This window comes from Pararge aegeria, chromosome 2 (assembly GCF_905163445.1).
Source record: "Pararge aegeria chromosome 2, ilParAegt1.1, whole genome shotgun sequence".
In the NCBI taxonomy this organism is placed as follows: domain Eukaryota; kingdom Metazoa; phylum Arthropoda; class Insecta; order Lepidoptera; family Nymphalidae; genus Pararge; species Pararge aegeria.
In genome coordinates, this window is record NC_053181.1 from 6,868,576 (window position 1) to 6,888,960 (window position 20,385).

Sequence of the window (20,385 nt, forward strand, 5' to 3'; positions counted from 1 at the left end):
TGGAATAAAATTTTACGTCATTCTCAAAGAAAAATCACGTAGAGTATATAAGACTACTTAACAGACCAATTTGGACTACTTTTCAATACATAGAATTACTATTTAGAATCTTATTTAAATAATCTAATTAAGATTTGTTTTTGAAGGAGTGCGGATAAATCTCTTAGCGAAGTACCTACTTATGCTAACTCCGCGTTAAGTACATACGTCTCTCACAGTTCATTGTTCATTCTTCACATAGCTACAGAGCGTTACTGGAAGTGAAGTACATTTAGATAAATGTTAAAATTGTACTGTTACGTTCAAATAAAGACTGTCCGACTATTGCCAATTGTACAAATCGGAATACTTACTTAATATATACTTAAAATATACAAATTAAAAGAACCTGTTCGATATACAGATAACTAAATTAAAGATTTCCCTGCATTGTTTCCAATCTTAATAATTTAAGGTGTAGATTACCTTGGATTTTTAGGAACCAGTCTGTTATACTACTCTATTATGACGCTCACAATGCTCAGTTTTATCTTTTTATATATTTTATGGTCATCGATAAGGATAATCATCCCATCCATCGACAAAAAAGAAACTTCAAACCAGGTCAGAATGTCATATTCCCGTGTAGTTCGCAATATCGTTTAATAAATTAAATAATTGACTAGTTACGGAACTTTATTATAGAAATGAGTTTATATTTACATTGTTCATACAAAGTGTTACCCGCACGCTTTGCTTCTAATACAAAGCTTGCGCAAAAATATCTTCTTTGACCAGCCTTTTTAACTGTAAATAACAAACATTTAAATAAACGCATTTATAATACAAATAAAGTAAAAATTTGTGAACTTTGGTATCGTTTCCAGTTCCAAGACATCTGTGTAACTTAAAGACAGGGGACGTAAGAGCCCCGGCGAAGGTAGCAAATTTGATTCCGGACATAATAAGAGTATATTTAGATATGGCTCTACTAGGTCAAACTTAATAATATTATTATATAAGTATAGACTAAGTTTAACTACGTACTTTGTACTGGAGAGATTTTTTGCCCCGTGTCCATATTGAGCATACAAGATCTCTGTGCCAATTCCATCTAGATCGGTTTGACGATCATTCTTTGTTCTTTACAAAGTATTAAACAAAATAGCTCCCGCTGCTTGTACGCTTAGATCTTGTAAACTATGCAAAGGATTCTAATTTTGTTTACAACAATAGATAGATTCATTCAAGAGGAAAGTTTATATAAAGTTGTAAACAGGAAAATTATAGGAGAGAAACAAGTAATGAAATTCAAATATTTGAATTGTGATGTCTTTATAAACAACTTATAAACAACTTTACAGTATTATTAAATACTCCAAACTGACACATTATCACAATGTTACAAACATGTGAAGACGGATCGTGTCGCTACTTTATAATAAAAATCAACAAAAACACCATATTGGATAGAAGCAGGCGTTACTTATTATTATGTAATCTATAATTTCTTCACGTGAATTACACCATACAGATTATCCTGCTGGTCGCGGAGTATAGCAAATTAAGCTTAATTTTCATAATATTTCATAACAAAAACACCCACATTTATAAGTAAAATATGGATTTTCAGGCTAATTACTATGATATTTTAAAGCAAACTGGATGAAAGAGTAATAAATACATATATGGCGTTTCCTTATACTTATCAGTATCTTTGATTCATTTATACATTTAAAAGTGATGAGATCTCTAAAATTAGTAGCATAATAAAAATTTCAATAATGTATTACTAAATTATTGTTAGAATAGGTAGAAGCTATTTTATTTATGTGAAGCAAGGAAACTGAATGGCTCTCTATACATTATGAATGTATTTATAACTTATTAGGAGCTATTTCGATACCATAGAGGTATCGAAATAGCTTATACCACATGTATGTCCAGTGGTAAAAGAAATCATGGAGCTAACCTATTCTGACTAGATTTTAAATTGCAGATAGAGGGTTAAAGTAGCAACCATTCCTACACTATATCAATAGTAATAAGGGCACCGAAATCTACCTTAATTTTTTACCGGAAGTGCGAAACCGATTTCGATGAAATTAATTGTTTTAGGCTACTACAAACCGCGCGAGAAAACTCGCGAATAACAGCTAGTCCAATAATGAGCTCTTTAATATACGAATTGGGTCATAAAATGTTAAATAGTGAATATTATCTCAAATTGTTTTTTGAAGATAATTATTATGCAAGATAGACTAATGTATGTTTAAATAAAATCAGACCTCAACCTATACATATTACTGTTGGTATAAGCTTATTTTTTGTTTTTTATTCAAATAACCAATAGGGTACTTAAATCTTATACGTATTGGTGGACTTCACACATATTTGAGAACATTATGGAGAACTCTCAGGTATGCAGATTTCCCCACTATGATTTTCTTCACCGTTGAAGAAAATGATATTTTAATTGCTTAAAACGCACATAACTTAATATCCTATATGAGTATTCAGTATGTGAACTCAATTCAGTTCCGATTTATTTGAATGCTTAAAATAATAATACAATGTAAGAGTACACGCGAATTTTGTTAAAATATTTTGCAAAGAGCGGTTTTTGTGTACTAAGTAAGCATACGTAAATCCAGACCCGTCAACACATCATATTCAGCGAACTTAAGTCCCTAAAGTTTTAATTCACACTACACAAATTAGATCCTTGACACCAAACCCTTTGTTAACTGAAACTCTTATAGTAGAGCTCAGATCGGCTAAGCATTCCTTCTCGTTTACTCTTATATTCTGAAACGGCTTAGTATTGTAGCTTTCTCTGTCATCCCTTCAAGAACGGCTAAGCTCCGGAGCGCTCTCTCTCGTTCGCGTAATTGCTGTTTTATGTTAGCTAATGAACATTGTACTCAGGATCGCAATTTAGAGAACAAGTTCTTTAGGTGATTAGCGATCTAGTTTGAAGGTTCTAATCCTTTCTATTGTACGATCGGTGGGGATCCAAGTTCGTTCACATTCAAGATATTCAATGGGTAATGTATCGTTGGTCGACTTCGGCTTTATAACGCTTAGGGTAAAACAATTGAAAGGTTCATCTACGTGTCGAACATCAGCATGTGCATTCTTTCTTTGACATACCTATCCATTATAACACAAAAAATTGCTACTGTCTAGTGGTAAGCATGTTGAAAACTTAACCACCAGGTTCTGGGCTCGACTCTCGGACCGAGGCAATAATAGTAAAGTAATAAAATGTATCCGTCAAAAACTTTAGAACCAGCTCGGAGTTAGGTTAGATTAGGTTTAAAGTCATCAATTTCCTCCTCGAGACTCGACTCGGTAAACACCTATTACATGAAGCCGCATATCCACAGAGTGACCTTATGATCCATACAATTTTAGGTCGGATTGTATCTGATGTCATAATTACATATATCGGAATAGCAGGTGACAACTGCGTTAACATTAATTTAATCACTCAGATTTACCTATCTACACCGGATATCTTCAAATTGCTTGAGAAATCGAGTATCATCTAAATTTTACATTAGGTAGAAAACTATTTACGTAACTTTATCGAATATTTTATGTTAAAATCGATTAATCTGGTTAAATTATAAAAGTAATGGTGTATTTTTAATTCTGGTAACACCGATTTTAACTTGATTAGGCTCATGTCGGTTTAACATGAAATTTCTTTTCATGTTATAATTTTATTTTGAAATCGTTGTATACGCATTTTCAAATGCAATCTTTTACGTTATGCTACTCCATATTTTTGTCAATTTGGAACCATTTAAAAGGGGTTTTAATTGCTCCCATTTATCAGGCAGGTCAGAATACAGATGACCAACCCGTCTGCCCAACGTGGTGATTATGGGCAAATCTTTCCATTTCGAGAGGCATTCAGTCCAGCAGTGGACTTTTATAGGCTATTGATCTACTCTATTAACTCTAATGCTCGTTTTCAGTAAACCTTGGCATCGCTTAATAGAATGCCTAATGACTAAGGTGATGTGTATATACAATGCTTCACCAACTTTTGAGTAGGCGCTATTTATTTAGGCATTCCCTTGTTCGTCGTTTGTGGAAACAGACAAATACTGAAAATATCGAAATAACATGTAGTTTTTAAGCTGTGGTCAAAATAAACGAACTTTATTTCTTGAGCAGTCGAATAATTTGCTCCAGAGCATAACATCAGATTCTCAGATTATCATAACACAAGATTTTCAATATGCCAAACTAGCAGAGCATCTGATTTTGTACAGTATTATTAATTTATTATTTTCTTAGGCAACTGCAGAGCCTCTGTACGCGAGTCTGTATTGCACTTGGCCTTTCTTACTAACCCCATTATATAATCTTATTCGTACTCCCATAAAATCGTCCTAAGCTTGGAAAGTTAATATAATACCGCCCAACCAAATTCGATATGTATATTCCAGATATTAATAAAGTCCGGGACCTAAAGCCCTGGATTAAAGTGACCACAGAACTTGCGTCCACGGGCGAATCTCCACTAATCTGCTTTATTACAGAATAGGTGCTAACCTAAACCCTCGGAGGGTTCCTCTCACTAAGCAAGTTGAAACTAAAACTATTGAAAGTTACTTTACGCATTACCATAGTAAAAGTTGGAATTGTAAATCGCCAATTGGGATCGAGGAAATGAGGCATACCTATCTAAAAATAAATATACCTGTATATCGGGAGCCGGTACCTATATAGAATATATCGAAATTTTCATTATCATTAGATATAATAAGGGTTTTTAGAGTTTGTGGACACATCTCTTTAAAGCTGAAAATTGCAAAGAATATTAATCAATTCAAAGTTAAGTGTTTCCTTTCAACCATTAAATGGTAGTTTTATGACATTGAAATCGTTTTTTTTTTTAATCACATTTTTTTTCCCAGAGTATTTAATTATTTTAAGGGCTGTTATATTTCTTAAAGGTGATGTTAGCGTTTACCTAACTCATATTGTCTGTTTGAAGTTTTCCTAATATCTATGTGTTGGCTTTTTTTAATGGCCATTTTGCTCCTAACATACATTGTTACAAAACAAAATTTCGTTTCATTAAAACTGCTTAGAAACAAATCAAAAATGTGAAGATCACATATATATTGGTGTAGGTAAATTCGATTCCAAGAGCTGTTGTATCACAATTTAACCCGATTCAAACTGGCTATTTTAAAGGTTTACACAACTTTCCACGAAAACCAAGCACAGTATTATCAAGAGATTATTGCGCAGCCAAATTTATAATTTTCCAAAGCTCTACGCTTTGCTGAACCGTTGGATAGCGTTATGCAAATTCTGTGGGTAGGTACTGCGTAGGTGCTGCAAAAGGTAAAACTCCCATAGATATTTAAAATCAATTGTATTAGGATTACGTATGGTTACAATATTGACTTTTACGATTGTATAGCTTTGGAGCATTCTTAAACCATATTGCCTTGTTATTTCTTGACATTTGTGACTTACGTTAGATTCTAACTAGTAGCAGAACTTAAAAGTCAATCATTTTTTTCCCACAAGTTTTACTTGTTCCTTAAAGCGTTTGAGTATAAATGTAAGTAAAAATGAGAGAAAAGGAAGCAAAACTAAACATCCTACTAATTGCTCCTATACGAAACTGCTTGCATAATTACACGTACATTACAAGATAACTAACGGTCTATAAGGATATTTGATTTGCTAAGTTAGTTATTTTTTTCTATTTTGCCTTCGTCCTATGGGTTTGCCGGCTTATATGGCACAGGTCTCCTCCCGCAGTGAGAAGGGCTTAGACACTAATTCACTACGTTGACGCAGTGCGGATTGGTGAAATCCTCACGCCTTGGAGACGGAGAACTCTCAGGCATGCAGGTTTCCGCACATAGTTTTTCTTCACCGTTGAAGCAAGTGATATTTTAATTGCTTAAAACGCACATAAGTAAGAAAAGTTACAGTTGGGGGCTGGGATCGGAACTAGGCCCCGCGAAAGTGAAACCCAACTCCTAACCATTACGCTGTCCCCACTTCCACCGAAGTTAACTTAGCGGAAGAGAAAGGGTAAAAGAAAACGCATTTGAGTGCAAGGGTAAAAAGTGCAGTGAGGCAAAAACTATTTAATATTGCGCTAAGGAGCCATCTCACAAAGACTGACGGTGGAAGCACCGCACAAAGCGAAATCGGGACGGCCGCCGACATAGAACAAGGATTAATTATTATTTTAACGTTTCAAGAGGTTTTTTGCTAGCAAGTCAAAAGCATTGCTTTCTCGCTTGAAAAGTTGCTAAATAATTAAGACGCCTTCTTAACGACAACGTTTCGACGTCTACTCCAAGTTGATTTTTCAGTCGCTAAGGGAGAAAGTTTTTACGCTATATTTTTAAGCCTGACGCTGAAAAGTCGTCCTCAATGATACAATCGACGCCATTAATTTTTTGTTCGGGGAAAATGTAAGAAATCGGCGGGCATTTTGTATTTTTAAAACTTACTCGTAAATATGTAATAGACATGATTTTTAAGTAAGTTCATTTGAACAACCCTGTCGTGAGATGTCTTAATGGACGATTATAAGCTTTATGCTATTTTTAATCGACTTCAAAAGGAGAAGGTTCTCAGTTTAGACTATTTGAATGTTGGTATAGGTACTACGTTGATGTTCAAGCACAACTTTTTATTGGATTGACCAATGTGAATTTTCCTTTCAATTTTAAAAATTCGATGCCTTGACGTCCCTTTCTCATCAGTATGAGGAATTTGGAGCTAACACGTTCCATGCTGCTCCAATGCAGGTTGGCGGGCTATGACGTTGTTTATCAAATGACAATTATATTTATTACAATTTAACCGATTTTTTTTTTGTTAAATAATTAAATTTTGCTGGAGCATGTGTGCTTAGAAGCCCGGAGGTGGACAGTACCACTTTATTATATACCCTGAAATTTAAAAACCAAAACTAACCTGACAATTTTTGGGCCTGATCCGGGAATTACCCCGGGTTCTTTTCTTTCATGCGCTTAATTTCAATAAATACTAACGATTAATTTTCTTTCAGGTAAAACCCTGCCAGTGCACTGCGTGGTTGAAGCTGTAGCCTCAATCGAGGAAGGTGCATGGAGAAGAAGGGCAGTCGTAGAAACTGACAGCTACGTCATCATTCCTGCAGCGACCGCCTTCCACGAACTAGTGCCAGCTGCTATGATGAGGCTGGGATATCCTCATGAGCTAGCTGCTTCTGCTAAAGGTAAAAGGATGCCATATATACATATAAAACTAAATCAATAGATTGCTAATTGATCATTCTTCCAGCGTTCTTTTCCACGAACAAGTTGAGAGAATATTGGTCTTGGACAATAGTGGTTGTATTCTCACGAGTTGGCTAATAAAGCAGAATGTTAATAAGATATGAAACCATTATATATTATAAACCTTAAAGCTTATATTATATTATAATAAATTATATTTAAAAAAAATTATATTTTAAAAAAAATATTTTAAAATTTTACTATAGCAAATATTAGTTAGTGGCTGGAACAAGGCCTTTAATTTCTGTGGAAATGTCGATATATCACGACTGCCAATGCGAAGTCATAAGTGGGCTTTTCATTGATAAAAAACGCTACTTGACTTCTGTTTCTACGTAATTTGTACTTATTTTATTAGCGATATCTTGATTTTTTTTAAGTATCAAAGAATATTTACCTTGTTGACAGGTTCAGTGGTAATAAACAACTGGAAACCTCTACCCTTCGAGCGGATATCTGATGGTCCGTTAGCAACAGTGGGGGAAGTACTTGGTGAGCTGACGACCGTGGCTACGTTGAGAATCCAGCTGTTGAGACCTAGACTCACTCCTTTGCAGGACATCAAGGACAAACTTTTGAGACTTTTGCTGGTTCAAAGCAGACCGTTGCTGATCTCGACCGGATGTCCTTTGGATGAGGTAATTAATGTAAGACTTTTAACAGAATTTTAGGTTACATTAAAGATGGTAAATTATAAAATGTAAAAAATATCTATAAGGATACTAATATCTAAGGAGATTTGGAACAGTTCATTCCAACTAAAAAAGTTAAAAGTACTTGTACCTACAGAATGTTTAATTAGGGCTACGCTTCAATGGCTAATTTATGGTTTTATCTATCTATATATCTATCTCTTATCTATATATCTAAACTACATCCAAAGTTTTCTGTATTTCAACTTTCAAACCATAGGAATGTTATCAAGCCAGCTGTTTATAAGATAATAAAAATGCGCTTACTGTTTGTAAATCATAATAACTACACCGACAAAATTAAACCGCCTGTTTACATAAATCAGAAAACAAGTCTGTTAAAGTTGATAGACTTGACAATATGAATATATTCAACGACACTGCAGGTCTAGTTTTTTAAAAAAAATATTATATTAGCTGACCCGCGCGACTTCATCTGCGTCCAATCGGTTATTATCGGTCGAATCCTTGCTAGATCGATTTATCGCCCCCGGAACCCCTTGTATACTTAATTTCATGAAAATTGTTGGAGCCGATTCCGAGATTCCAATTATATATATATATCGATAAAACACGAATAAAATGAAAATTACGAAAAATGAATTCTAGCTAGATCGATTTATAGCCCCCGAAACCTCCTGTATACTAAATTTCATGAAAATCGTTGGAGCCGATTCCGAGATTCCCATTATATATATATATACAAGAATTGCTCGTTTAAAGACATAAGATATGTATTTTCGTTCAGATGAAAACAATATAAAAAGCCCTGCTTACGATTATGAAACTCACAATGTAAATTTTCTATTAAACCTCATTTTGTAAAGACGCGAATGCCCGCGAACATCAAAACAAATGCTTCCTTAATTCTTCCCCCGTTTGATGATCCTTATTAGTAGGGACTTAGACGTAACCTCGCAAATTATAACGACCTCCCAAATTGTACGTCTACTTAGTGGTACTTTGATAATCTTCATCGCGAGTTCAGATCCGGCCTGATGAGCTTCACGTTTGTGATGTTTTGAGAAATGCTTAAAAGTCGAGAGGAGTTTATACTCTTATGGCTTAGCAAAAAGAAAACAAAGTTACTTATTTAAATCGGGAGAAACAATACATTTATGTTGGTACTTGGTAGTACAAAGGTTTACAAAGAGATAAAACCTTTCGTGCATTTTTATGTAAAAAAAGTAAAATTCTACAAAAATTCAACTGCTGACAAATTCTTCAACTCTAGGTCTCATTACCTACCAAAATACCATACATTTATCTCTTGGTTTGTTGAAATGAAATGAAATGTAAATAAAATGAAATGTAGGTATTTATTTGTATGAATATGTGATAAAAAGTTCTTAATAAAATTAAAAGTCAGCCAACCCAACTTGAAAAATTAATTCAATTTACAAAATATAACTTAAATAATCTAGTTATGAAACTTAAATTGCGGAATAACATCAATTGAATATATATACTGTTTTAATAAATTAAACGATAAAGTGAAACTGTTACGAAAAAACAACATAACTACAATTAATTTATTTCTTACATCTCTCTTACGTCTTTTAACGTAAACTATCTTTTGTCGTTACATTTAGCTTAAAGTTTATTTTCAAATTGTTAAAAAAATAATAAAAACACACCTAGATAATGAGAATCTTATTTTATTGTTTGTTTTTATTTCTTATATCGCACTTGCTATTTTTTATATTTTATAACATACTTAACGTAAAAACTTTACGTCAAAAAGATAGACTTTACTTCGCATAATAACATTTGGCTAATCGAGAAAACAAAGAATAACAGTAAAAAAAACTTAAAAGGATTGTCATCGGTCCTTGAAAAGTGTGCAGTTTCAAATTTAAAAAAAAAACACGTTCCTAAGCTCCATTATATAAATACATACCAAGCTGATAAAAATAATAAAAGATTAAATCTTTATTATACATATTATAGCCTAAGCTAAACTTAAGCGAGAGTAGTGTAAATAAACGTAGATATTAATAACCAAACCCATAGCCGGAGTAAATAATTTGAATTCGCCATACAGCTATTCAGGAGCTTAAATATAGAAAACAATGAGTTTCCAGTAATAAGGGGGGTGGGGTTAGTGGGGGTTTGTTATTGTGTACGGGCCGGGGTTACAATCAGGTATTAAAGAACGTAACATTGCCGGGACAGGCGAGGTCTGGCTCAGCGCATTGTAGCGTACGCGCTTTGTCGACAAGAATTCGGTTTAAACGCTTCGTTTAGCGCTATTCGCTGTGACATTTGTTTAGGAGTAAATACATTCGGAATTATTGAATGGTTTATAACAGTTACACAGAGTAGCTCATAGATGGACTATTAAAATTGCGTTTGGATACTAAAGATTTCTTTAGAATATGATAACTTCCATCTCATCATGTTGCCCATAAATCTAGTAGGTAATTATAAGTAAGGATAAGCTGAAATTTTATTCATATATAATGCATAATATATCGGTAACTCCTTAATTATATTTGGCTTTTATTTATGTCAGTGTAGGTACATGACTAAAATTTGTTTGATAAGGAACAAAAATTAAGGTAGAATTTTGAAACAGATATTGTAGATTCATGTTTTAAATTTTAAGAATTAACGATAACTGTTTGAATTAAAAACATTAATCGAATAATTTAAACATCTGCCAGCAGTTTTAAAACCAAATAAATTATTAAAGCTTTTCTTTTCCCTACACTTGCCTTACACAAATATTATGTAGTTTATAATTATTTACGATACCATTGCAGTTTCTCATTGGTTTTATTTCTTAAACAATTCATTATTATTTTCATCATTAATCTATTACCGGCCCGCTACAGAGCACGGGTCTACGAAGTCTGCCGCGTTTGCCAAGTGACGATTGGTAGACTTCACACGCCCCTGAGAATCTATGGAGAACTCTCAGGCATGCAGGTTTCCTGACGATGTTTTCATTCACATTGCTAAAATAAAAAACGCACATTACTCAGAAAATGTAGAGCTGCCGAAAGGGAAGCCGAAGCTCTACCCACTAGGCTAATAATTAAGAGTATGAAAAGCGAAAACATTTACTACACCGTATCAATCCCTATTAAGAAACAGCAATTTGTTGGCGCGATGAGCACCTCACTTGCGGGATTTTCATACATAATAAATTTAATTGAATCTCAGACTCATCCGCACCAGCCTTGTAACGTTTTATAAGATATCGCCGTAAGAGGGTTTAAGTGAGAGCATGTTATAAGCGGAAGCGATTTCGAAGTTGTTGAATACACGACAAACAAATAGATGAAATATCAGACAGATAGGAAACACTCATTCAAAGTCAAAGTCAAAGTCAAATATTTCTTTATTCAAATAGGCACATAGATGGCACTTTTGATGCGTACATTATATGTAAAATATGACATAGAAGTGAGCGACATGGAAATGGCGATAACTAAATTCGCCAACTTAAAACTAAAGCTACGAGGGTTCCAAACGCGCCCTGGTCTAAGAAGAAGCCCACAACAAACTTAGCCGGTTATTATTTTTTTGTTAACACCATCTCACATTGTCATTTGAAACTATTAAAGAAGCAACCTGGTTTGAGCATTTTTATCGTTGACGTAGTCCTTAATACTATAATAGGACTTTTCTATAAGCTTACGTTTAATACAAACTTTGAACTTTTTCAGAGACATCTCCAAGATATCAACTGGTAGTTTATTGTAAAATTGTATACAATTTCCTTTGAATGAATTAATTATTTTATGTAGTCTAGTATATTGCACTGCAAGTTTATTTTTGCTTCTAATGTTCAAATTATTGCAGTCACACTTTCTCTTAAATTTAGTTACACAACAACATATCCTAACATATTTAAATTCACGTTTGCATACTTAGATGCACTATGAGGACTTAGCTATTTGGGTAAAAGTTTGTCCAGGGGCCGGACGAAACCGATAGCCCACCAGACGGCAACACTTCACAGGGTATGCAAGGAAAAAAACTACATACAAAGTGGCAGCCTGTATCCATTAACATGAGGCGTAGGTGTTCAGCCTCAAATGCTTGTAACTTCACCAGAAAAAGGCCGTTCAGACTGGAAAAGCAGCTTTAGAACTGTACAGTTCCTTGGACTAGCTCTACCATAAAAAGTACTACTACTTCTAATCATCGCTTATAGCAGTGTTACTGATTTGCTAAAAATTAGGATTTTATATCTAAAACAAAATAAACAAATTTAATAATAACACTTTAAAGTAGAATTAAATCATTACAGCATTTCTTTCGCAAGGGTTTCTGTCGTTTCTTATTATATATACCCTATGCATAGATTTAAAACATTGTACAAGCAAAATAATATGTCTCATTTGGGTTATCTTAGATTTTATAGACTTACACCGTGCTCATTCGCTGGCAAGAGATATCAACGAATAATTTAAACACTTAAAAAGTATTTGAGATCTAGGTATATAGTTAAAGCTATATAAATAAATAAATAAATATTTCTATCTCAGTACCCATAACACAAGCTACGCTTACTTTGGGGCTAGATGGCGATGTGTGTATTGTCGTGGTATATTTATTTATTTATTTATTTATATACACCTTATCAGCCTTGAATATTATCACAACATATTTATACCTATTGTATAACTATTATTTTGCACTTACTCGAAAACCGTAATCCATTCTCTTTTTTTTCATCGTATTAGACATTTTAGAAAAAGTTAAAAACAAACCATTGATCCAAAAAAATGTAAAGGATTAAATTTAATACGCTACCGCCATTATTATTGGCGTGTACCTACGTAAACGGCGCGTAAGGGCGTCTTACTAACTCAAGCCAGAGCAAAAGAGGGCTAAAAGGAGTTTGGGTACAAACGCTTTTGATCTCATTAATGCCATAAAATAATGCTTTATAATCTCATTAAACGCGAGGTTAGAGCTCAATATGAGCCCTCTACTTGCCGTGTTTCGGTTTAGTGATATCAATTTAGCGCAATTTCTCGAAGATGCTATTAATATTTTATAATATTTGTCCCACTTCATAACAGTATTATGAATTTTGATCTTTGTTAAAACTTAATGACGTAAGAATCATTTAAACATGTAACAAGAATATCTATCTCTATAACATATAATAAGTAACGAGCCAAAGTATGAATAAAACTAAACTTTAGTGAGACCGTACCTCTTTTAGTTATTTACTGGCGAGTACAATTTATTACTTACGTAATTTTTTTCAAAGAAACTTTCATCCCCTTTTCATTAAAATCTGTAAAGTTGTACCCTCAAGGGTTTAAGCCCTTTTGGAGTAGATTGTAGAGAAACTCTTTCTTAGCAAATACGAAAGGGTTTTCTTAGAAAGAGTTTCTTTTAGTTAGGGTTAAAAGAAACCCCCCATTTAATCTTTAATGGTCCTAACTTTGACAGACATGGGATTGCAATACATCCAAACTCCATTTCCTCCTTTTATTTGAAGATTTCCGAATATTAGATAATACCGACTTCAAAATGCTATCAAAATCGGTACAAGTAGCACTAGAAGCAGAACACATTGTTTATGTTATGTAGGTGAGCGTTTTGAATTAAAAACCTTCCTTAAAGGAAATGTGAAAGCAATAATAATACATAAAGAGTAACCGAGCCAAGTTGCTTTAGGTGCAATACGAAATAAAATGAAAATTTCGCCAATAAGTTGAGGGTAAATGAGCAAAAGGAAACCCCAGTGGGACTAGATAATCAAACATTTTGAACATCGAAGTTAGGTTAAACGTCAGATGAACTCGCTCTATCATATTATGGTAATTTATCGTTCTTCAACTTGCCTTTCTTCGATTTTAATTCAGAATAAACTTTATGAATGTTTAACAAGTTTACCGCAGAAGGGGTATAAGAACGCCAATGAAGGATCAATTTATCTATAAATTTTATGGTTAAGCATTTGTTTTGAAAAGTTTTTTTTTAACTACGTTCTGCATTATGTTTGGGTCAAATCCAATTTCGCTAAGTGGTGCGAAACAGTTTCTGCAATCGCAAATGTTGATAATAGAAAGAAGTATCGGCCGGATAGGGTTTGCCTATAATTAACGTAGACCTAGGAAATTCAGGCCTTTTAAACTGGTCTTGACAAAGAAGCAGGGACTAATGATGGAACCAGGAAGTAATCGCAAAATCTTATTTTTATGAGTGAAGTTTTCTTTAATAATTAATTTTAGTTTATTATCAATAAAAGTTATTCGTAAAGTAACAAAAGCAAATAGTATAAAACGAAGGAGTTCATTCTTTAACGTGCGTACTTTTTTATTTAACTTTTTTATACTTAATTTGAAATAGGTACGTAATTAAAACTAGTTTAATTCCTAGCGCGTAAAGTAGCATAAGTAAACATGATGGAACTAATATCAGATAAGACTAAGCCCATTGTCTTTTAATTTATCCTTAGTGACTAGTTACGTATGTAGGATATCAAGTGTTCTTCGCAATAACACACCGAATTACGTACAGTACAGATTACACGTGACAAATGGCTCGATTACACCATGCGAGCTAGTGTGCGAGTTAGTGTGAGAAGTTTTTGAGTCTGTATGTTTTTTTGCTGCATATGTTGATTCCTACAAAATTGGCACTTTGAAAGCGGTGTTTGCCTGATAATATCACAGTTGTTACGAGATGAACTGTAATAGTAACTGTAGTCAACAAACAATCTACTCCCGCTGATTAGTAGTATTACACTGATGTTTTGCTCCTGTGATAGTCGGTCAGTAACTAGTAACACCATAATATTATAAGGTGGGTAAATAATTAAAAGTTTGGATAATTTATATTTTGTTAATAAATAGTTTTCAAGAAATAATTAAAATTATATTTGATACTTTTTGTTCATGACATTGTGTTGGTGGGTATTTTCATATAAATTCCTTCAGTCCTGTATGGACTCGAACGATGCAAAGGTAAGGTATGTTTGCATCTTTTGAGTCCATACAGGACCCGGAGTCTTAGTCATTATCACTAGTATCTGAAATACGGCCGATGTTGTTTTTTTTTACAAATCACTCGCTATTAACATAGTTCCAACAACACATCAAAAGTTATCTAGTTGTGGCTGTTCGCCTTTTTTTCACTTGTATTATGTGACTGGCTACTATAAAGTCCACTGAAGTCAGCAGCTCACTCTGTATAGTCAAGCCATTAGTTATCATATAGGCGCCAGCTCTCGTAAATCTTATGTGTAGATGAAGCAGACAATATCTAAGAGCAAATATGACCGCACTATTTAAAAACACAAAACAAAGAGCCGGATTAACGTATCACTCGAGCTAGGCTTATAGCCTAGGAGCTAGTCGCAAAAGGCGAGTGAATTCATCTTGACCGGTGAATTCATGCTGAATTCCGAGAATAGCTAAATTGTTACTGGAGTATTACCTAAATCTTTAAATATATCTAAGGTTTTGGTGCATTAATTATTGATTTCATTTGGTTATTAATTTGAAATAATTTTCATATGCTATACTTTAACCGTATGTGTGTTGAGTACTAACATAATAAAAGTGTCATATGACATTTTTCAGTCGAGACTATTTTAACAAACTTATCTTAATCACCCGCTCTTGTACCACTAATGCCTCTGCGGTGACATGATTTATAAACGCAATCTGGATGTGTAATGCATACAGGCTACAGTTTTACTTGCTTTTGATTTGGCAACTGAAGCTGACAACTCGCTTGACGATGTAATCTCTGGCATTGTTCTGTATAATCTAGTGATATGGACATCGAGCACGGGTGGACTTGCATAAGCGCAAAGCTAAACAAATCGCACGTTTTAATCTGACAGACGATTAGGACTTGACTTGACTTCTTCATTACATGATAGCAATGCCAATTGGAGCTAGGTCACTTGGTGGACCATTCATTTCCTCTAACCGAACCATGCACTCTTATGCAAAAACCTAAAAAGTTCGCCTGCGCTGCAAATTACTCTTGACTAACCATTATAATTGAATTAGGCAATTCTGTTATCCCTATTCGGTTCCTAAATTTATAAATTTGGAAATTTAATAAATCTTAATTATTTAAATTTGTTCAAAGTCATGAATTTGAAGTCCATGAGACACGTCGATAATTTATTACCAATCTATATATTAATACTAATGATATTTTCCGCCAAAACCAGCAGTATCTTTTTATCCTCAAGGTACACTATGCGTTTGTTAAAGAAACTCATTCGGGTGAGGATTTGTACTTTGTACGTATGACTTATGATTTCTACCATTCCAAGTATAGTTTAACTAATATAAACACCGAAACAGGTTTCATATCAAATGTATATTGTAAACGTGAAATTATGAATGAAAAAGACAAATCCGGACAGTGTTTGCTCACAAGTGGAGCAACATTTTCTCATCAAGCTACTGTCGAAACATTTTAGTATCACCACTTAGTCCATATCGGTGTGCCGGCACTTTGTTAAAGTGTTGTGGGTGGATGCTAATTACAAAGACGCCCTTCCCGCTCATTGTTTTAGAGCAAGCTATGATTGAAGTTTCGGCGGTAGCGAAGGAGTGATGTGCACTAACCACAGAGCAAACACCTCCTCGCATCTGAACTGCAGCGCCCGGCGCATGACACATACATTAACAACCAGCCTAATATTTTCATAATCTAATGGCGATGTTCTGTGAAACAATGCTCGGTGTTTATTCAAACAATTATCTCTGTATCTGTTGCTGGTTAGACTGACCTCTTTAAAACCATCTAAAATTGTTTGTGTTTCTTTTTCTATTACTCTTTTTACTCGTTATACAATGTGAGCTAACTTTTAAAATTTCTATTGTTGCAGGTTACCCTAGCCCAGATTTGTCGGGGACAAGATAGAACTCCAGGTCCTCACAACTTTCATGAGCCAACGGAGGAAACTCGTCGCAAGTTTGAATCCTGGTGGAGTGCTCAAGTGTCGCCGCGTCCTCCTCCACCATTTAGCCCACGACGCTACCCATCGCCTAGTCCAAAAAACCGTTCACCTACTCTAAACTCACTCCCGGATCATTTGCATCCGGCTCTACAAACTGTACAAACTCAATATCCTACACAGAAAACACGCATGAGAACTAGTTTTGATCCAGAATTAGAATTGCCAAAGTTACAACGTTGGTTTTCTGAAAATCAGCACCCGAGTAGACAACAAATCCAACAGTATGTTCGAGAATTGAATAATTTAGAATCAAGACGAGGGCGTAAACCTCTTGACGTCAACAATGTTGTTTATTGGTTCAAAAATGCAAGAGCAGCTCAAAAGCGAGCAGAACTGCGCAGTATTGGTGGTTTAGGAGCTCACCTTGGAGTTAATGGGTTTAACAGCAGAAGTCATAGTCCAACTAATGGGTCCCTTATGGCTGGCAATGATAATTATATTTCTCATGATCATAACTCTATGAAAAGTCCCATGCAACTCTCTGGAAGTCCTGGCAGATATCCGATGTCAGTGATGTCCGAAGACAACTTGTCAAATCCTGGATCTGATATGGAAGACGATGGTGGAGATATAAACCCAGATGATAGACCTGAGAGTCCAGATGCACCACTTTCTCTTATAACCACCAGGAAAAATAATAATGATCAAGAAAGAGATGAAAATGTGAAGGAATCTCCAAAACCACCAGATATAATAAAGGTACATATTACTTTAGCTTTAAAAATTAATTAATTTATTTATTTATTATTTTGATGTTATTATGCAAAGTGTATGAAAACTCATTATAGATTCGAGATACCACATTATTTCCACTATATTTATATCGAAAATATTTGTACATATTTTATACATTCTATCCATTTTTGTACATAATTCCGCAGTTCTGTTACTCAGTGTTTATAGTTTTTTTTATAATTTTGTCTTTTGCTTACAGGTTCATGACATCAAACAGGAGCCAAGAGATCTGAGTAAATCAGAACAAATGCCCTCGCCGCAGCGATCTCCAACAAAGAATAGTGATAGTTCACATAACAACAATAATAACAACACTGAAGAAGAGAACGGAGGAGGAGAAGATCATGATATTCCTTCCGATGATGAGATGGTACATGAACGTCATTACCGACCTTCTTCACCACACCTTGATCGCTTACCATTCCCTATGGTACCAAATCACCCAATGTTTGGTCATGGTATAATGTACATGAGTCAATATATGAGTGGATTTCCCGGAGTAGGCCCTGTTCCAGGAGAAGGTGCCAGTGGACTGAATCTAGCCCTCGCTGGAGCATCCGATGAGCGTCGCAAACGCAATCGCACCTTCATTGATCCAGTTTCCGAGGTTCCAGTCTTGGAACAATGGTTTTCGATGAATACCCACCCATCGCACAATCTTATTCTGAAATACACGGAAGAACTAAACAGGATGCCGTACCGCCAAAAATTTCCCCGCCTCGAGTCAAAAAACGTGCAGTTCTGGTTCAAAAACCGCCGAGCCAAATGTAAGAGATTAAAGATGTCCTTGTATGAACCAACCTCACCTGGTCATTACACACATCCTGGCCATCCACATGCCATTGAAAGGAAAATGGTTTAAATAATTTGCATAGCAGCTCCGTTGTAAATAAATGCATTGATGAGGGATGAACATTTGTGATTAAAAGATTGTCTTCGTGAAGTCAGAATTTTTTAATACGAAAGACTGAATAAGAATCGTTTATGGTATAAAGTGCCATGTTAGTGTTAGAAATGGCGGCAAAGTGGCGTCTAATAAGGATGTACTTTTTGAACGGTATAATGTAAATTCGTATACACCAGTATACATTTTCAACTAAAGATATTTTAAAGCAGTATAAAGTAACGTTAAGTTTCTATTATAACGTACGAGTATGTATCGCTTCGAATAGACATGTCACAATATTGTAGATGAATCTCAAAATTTAGTACTTCTGTTTTGTACATTATTAGTATTAGTTTTATTTATTAATATAGTGTTAATGAATTACTGTAAATTTTAGCGAAACATAATAAATGGACAAACTAACCAAAGTTTCCATTTATGTTAAATTTATACTTAGACCTGTATAATAAAGTAAATTTTTAGGAATTTAATCATTGTTGTAATGTACATCAAGTTTAAATATTGAGTCATAAATAAAAGATTATAGAATAAAATTACTTTATTGCACATTATAACTATTATAATATTGGAATAAAAAATTACTCTTCCTAATTCTTAGAGAGCCTAAATAGTTTGGCTTATCTATGTATCTAGATGTTGTATGAAATAAGTGATATTATTTACTATGAAGATTACGCACATTCCTTCACATATTATGCTAGGTAGGTATTACTCAATCCAAAGATTGATTTTAATAAACATAGGGTATTACAAAAATAATTACGTTTTGTCACTGAATTTTCTAAGCAGTTTAATATAAGTGTTTACAAAAATCTAAAATACCTAAAACTTTATAAAGTATAAATGTGCAGGTGTAATAATAATTAATTAGACAAAACAAATTGGAGTCATTGTGTAGATATTCCAACGTCTTTATATCGGCGTATAACGTCTAAACACTTAATATGTTATATTGCTTAGAGGAATCAGAATATTATTTTGTATAAAGGAACGCTGTTACAGTATTTACGCATTTATACATGGAGGCTGTTTTTTTTTCATACGGTTTCTTATACTCGTATTGTTTTATAGTTTTTAAACACATCACTAGTGGTAGCCGCTATCAAATTGTTTTGTTGTTTCAAATGTTATGCTTGTTTTGTGGAGCTGTGATGATATTTCCAAATATTGTAAATATTTTATTAATGTTAAATAAGGTTTTTATTAAAACTAGGCTCACAAGTGTTTTAAGCATTTACTGCTTAGATATTGAGGATCATTGGCTAAATGTTTATTCCATTCAATTATATAAACGAAAATTTAATGAATATAGTACCTACGATATTGAATATATGACTTTTATTTACACACCTTAGTATTTAAGATTTCATCATTCGTACTCTATTAACGTCCCAATGCTAATTAAAGGCCTCTTTTCTCATAGGAGAGGCGGTTTAAGAGTGCAGACCCAACACGCTGTTCCAATGCAGGTTGGTGGACTGAAAAAAAAAACAATTACAAAGTGAAATTGGTTGATAAAAAACATTTAACTATAAATGTTTGTTTAGTTGTTTATTTTTAAAACGAACATTGTTTAGTAAATAAACCTTAATTAAAGTAAACCTTATTAATATCGTTCATGTCAATTCTGAATTAGCTATTTTGATATGTCAATAGTACCATTTCGCACCCCTTGGTCCCATTTTGGGCTATACTTAGTACGGTATATCACAAGATCCTCTTGATAATAACAACCCATAATAACAAGTTTATTTTTAATGACGTTAACAAAGTAACGTATTTAAATCTTAGCAGGTA

At 33.9% G+C, this 20,385-nt stretch overlaps 1 protein-coding gene across 1 annotated transcript in view; it reads left to right on the forward strand.

Moving 5' to 3' along the window:
- Nucleotides 1–18,971, forward strand: part of LOC120633287 — a 138,264-nt gene extending 119,293 nt beyond the window's left edge. Inside the window, exons 3-6 of the mRNA XM_039903471.1 lie at nt 7,046–7,234; nt 7,704–7,933; nt 16,815–17,645; nt 17,881–18,971. Of these exons, the coding sequence (XP_039759405.1) occupies nt 7,046–7,234; nt 7,704–7,933; nt 16,815–17,645; nt 17,881–18,543 (1,913 nt within the window). The 3' untranslated portion in view covers nt 18,544–18,971. The remainder of the gene's footprint in view (nt 1–7,045; nt 7,235–7,703; nt 7,934–16,814; nt 17,646–17,880) is intronic.
- Nucleotides 18,972–20,385: the final 1,414 nt, after the last annotated feature.